This window comes from Haliotis rubra, unplaced genomic scaffold (assembly GCF_003918875.1).
Source record: "Haliotis rubra isolate DU_JTF1 unplaced genomic scaffold, ASM391887v1 Scf224, whole genome shotgun sequence".
Classification (NCBI taxonomy): domain Eukaryota; kingdom Metazoa; phylum Mollusca; class Gastropoda; order Lepetellida; family Haliotidae; genus Haliotis; species Haliotis rubra.
The window spans coordinates 184,032-187,317 of NW_025766270.1; the positions used below are offsets into that span (position 1 = coordinate 184,032).

Genomic DNA, 3,286 nt, shown 5'->3' on the forward strand with positions numbered 1-3,286 from the left:
TTATTTATTATTCATTTATTGCATGTGTTACAATACGAATAGTTAACAGCAATATTTCCTATGTATATATTCTTATACATACTATGATATGATATACCAGTAAACAATGTTGTCCCTACTTTGGTTAAATACATAAACATATTCAATTGCGGTCGATATATATTTAAAAAGCATATCAGCGTTTGTGTCTGTTTGCGGATGATATATGATTTAAGCTTACTTTCAATATGTCCCAACTGTGTAGATCGATGCTCATGTTGTTGATCACTGGATTATCTGGTCCAGCCATATTCAGTGCTTGTTCAGTCTGCACCATATGAAGCAAAATTGCATGAACTTGGATAGATATATATAAAGTCGCTGCGCAAAGAACAAAGGAGAACCATACATTTATGTTCAATTTCAAAACAAAAGAAGAGACCAGTGGGACTGCCTTGTATGTTTTATATATATTTAGAGTTGTCTATAAACTGAGTGAGTGAGTGAGTTGAGTTTTACGCCGCACTCAGTAATATTCCAGCTACATGGCGGCGGTCTGTAAATAATTTAGTCTGGACCAGACAATCCAGTGATCAACACCATGAGCATCTATCTGTGCAATGGGGAACTGATGACATGTGTCAACCAAGTCAGCGAGTCTGACCACACGATCCCGTCAGTCGCCTCTTACGACATGCATTGGTTACGGAAGATCAATTCTAGCCCGGACCTTCACGGGTCTTGTCCATAAAGATTCAGAGTGGCATATATACGTACACATGTAGGTACGTGCGTACCTATCTACCTGAATGCATGTATGCATACATGCACACATACATACATATAAATTAGTAGGATCCTAATGTTTCTCTTATTCATTTCTTCCGTTGTTAGATTTTCCCCTCTTAATCATATATATTAAATAGAACAAAGGTTAACACTACGTTCTTCAGAACCAAAATAATACCAATTTCCAAATACGTGAATGTCCCATTGGACATGGATCATCACATTCTTTGGTGTGAATAACTTGGTGACTTGCTTCCTGAACATCCAAATAGCCAATTCGTATGTGTACATGTGTATTTCGCTTTTCGTTAAAATAATGACTCTTGTCAACCCGAGTCGAGTGCTCTCCACGTTTGGTTGTGTTCATCCTGTGAACGAACCTGTCACTGTACACAAACTTTACAAGATCGAGTGTCATGCAGCAAGCTATATTCAAATCATTCTGAATCCCAAAGTGTCGGGAAGAAATATATGGCTATCGAAGTTACATGGAAGCAAAAAAATCAAATATAAATGTAAGTAAAACTGCCATCGAACCTTTTTGCCCTTTCAAATCATTTGTAAACAGTATAGAGGTACAGTGTGTAATTTAACAATTGTAGGATAACTTTAGTGGAAATATGTAACCAGAAGTGTTTATTTTCAGAATACCATTTTGATAACATATGTATTCGACACATGATCAACAAAATACAGCTTAGTATACATCAACACTTTGCACAACATCAATTGAATACAGAAATGATAACTGCGTGAATATGTTAATGTTGATAAACATAGAGGAAATACCCCTCCCATAAAAGAGAAACGATGTCACTGTTGAAAATGTGTGCAAATTACTCTATTGGTCCGGAGGCCTTCTTATAAAAACTTCAGTATATGTTGGAATATTAAACCAAGTCCAGTTCATACCTTCTTTTCTCATTTCTTACTTGGGCTGTTCATACGCAACGACTGTCGTGTTGAAAGAGAAACGTATTGTGTTTCTGTCGGTGTCATTTGCTGCCTTCTGCATGGCAGTAAATTAAGAAACTGACGTCTAAATCGTTTTGCACTCATTGAATAAACATAAAAATTGATTGCATGATTAAAATCACACAAAACAAATGCAATCGTGTCGAGTAAATATTCGACAGAGCCCTCCATTGTTCTTTCAGGAGGATTCCAATAGGGGGTCAAAATTAGCATCACACATCGGGGCGTTGTCAACACCACCAAGGAAATGGCTGCAGCGACTAACATTATTGTCACTTGACGTAATCGATCAATGCTGGAGTTGTCATCCTTCTTACCAATGAGTCGCTTTTGAACTTTTCTTGATTTAACAATGCCCACGATGATTAGAATGTTGAACAAGATCAGCAGTGTGCAAGGGATAGCTGCGTACATGAGCACGTTTATCCAGTACCACACATGCATCATGAAATATATATATTCTTCATGAATAGCGCAATATACCATTCCTTGTTCCTTGTCGTCAACGAATCTCATAATCCAGAACAAATGAAGAAATAAGGCAATGAGGGGCAGTGCCAAAACTAAAACGGCAATGAGGGATTTTTTAAATGTCCAACTTTGTCCAAGTTTAAATGGAAACCACACGGCAACAAATCGTTCAACTGACATTGCCACCAACAACCAATTAGCAAAGGTGCTAAGGAGGTTTCCGAAGTATCCAAGTGTTTTACATCCAAACTGCCCAACGTGAACCCCATGATCCAGGAGTACAAACATCAGAAGTTTGTCAACAATGGCCAGGTTATCAACTATTGCCAAGATGGTAATATACACAGTAAGGGATCTGGCTGGGCACATTTTCACAACGGTAACAATAGTAGCACAATTTCCAGGGACTCCTATGACAAGTATAATCCACAGATAGACAGTTTCCAGGTTGAAAGCAAAGTTTTCAATAAGATTCCAATCTTCCGTGTTGTTCTGTGTGAACAATGACTGGTTTACTCCTTCCAGCGATGCCATTTTGAGTAACAAATTATTTCACCAGCCAAATACAAGGGTGTTACGGTTGGGATACCTTGTTCCAGATCTGTCAGCTTTCAAAGGCCTCTGAAATTACAACAAGACACATGACAGTCTTGACAAATCCTGATCTATCAGATATAAGTACTAAATGAAACACTTCGCAGAAAATGGCTTTAATCAAATCAAACTGATATTGCTTGACATTGATTAGTTCATATACGGTATCTATGAGTCACAAAGGATCTCACCTTTATAAATATAAGGATGTTACGAGTCAGATACCCGTTTCCCGATCTGTCAGCTTTCAATGACCTCTGACATTAAAAAGAAATGCATAACATGCCTGGCAAGTATTCATCTATCAAATATAAGTACAAAATGAAACACTTCACACCAGCTTTCAAACATTTGGACTGCTATTTGTTGACATCGATAGGTTCAGTATACTGTAATGTATATATCTAAATCTTGATTCGTTTTCTGTAAGTTTCACCAACGTCTGGTTATAACAGTATCTAAATTACTATGTGGCTAA

At 37.4% G+C, this 3,286-nt stretch overlaps 1 protein-coding gene across 1 annotated transcript; it reads right to left on the bottom strand.

Annotated features, from left to right (window-relative positions):
- Nucleotides 1-1,385: 1,385 nt before the first annotated feature.
- On the bottom strand, nucleotides 1,386-2,826 carry LOC124277589 (FMRFamide receptor-like). The gene has a single exon (XM_046713308.1). The coding sequence runs from the start codon at nucleotides 2,746-2,748 to the stop codon at nucleotides 1,690-1,692; it is 1,059 nt and encodes a 352-aa protein (XP_046569264.1). The 5' UTR covers nucleotides 2,749-2,826; the 3' UTR covers nucleotides 1,386-1,689.
- Nucleotides 2,827-3,286: the final 460 nt, after the last annotated feature.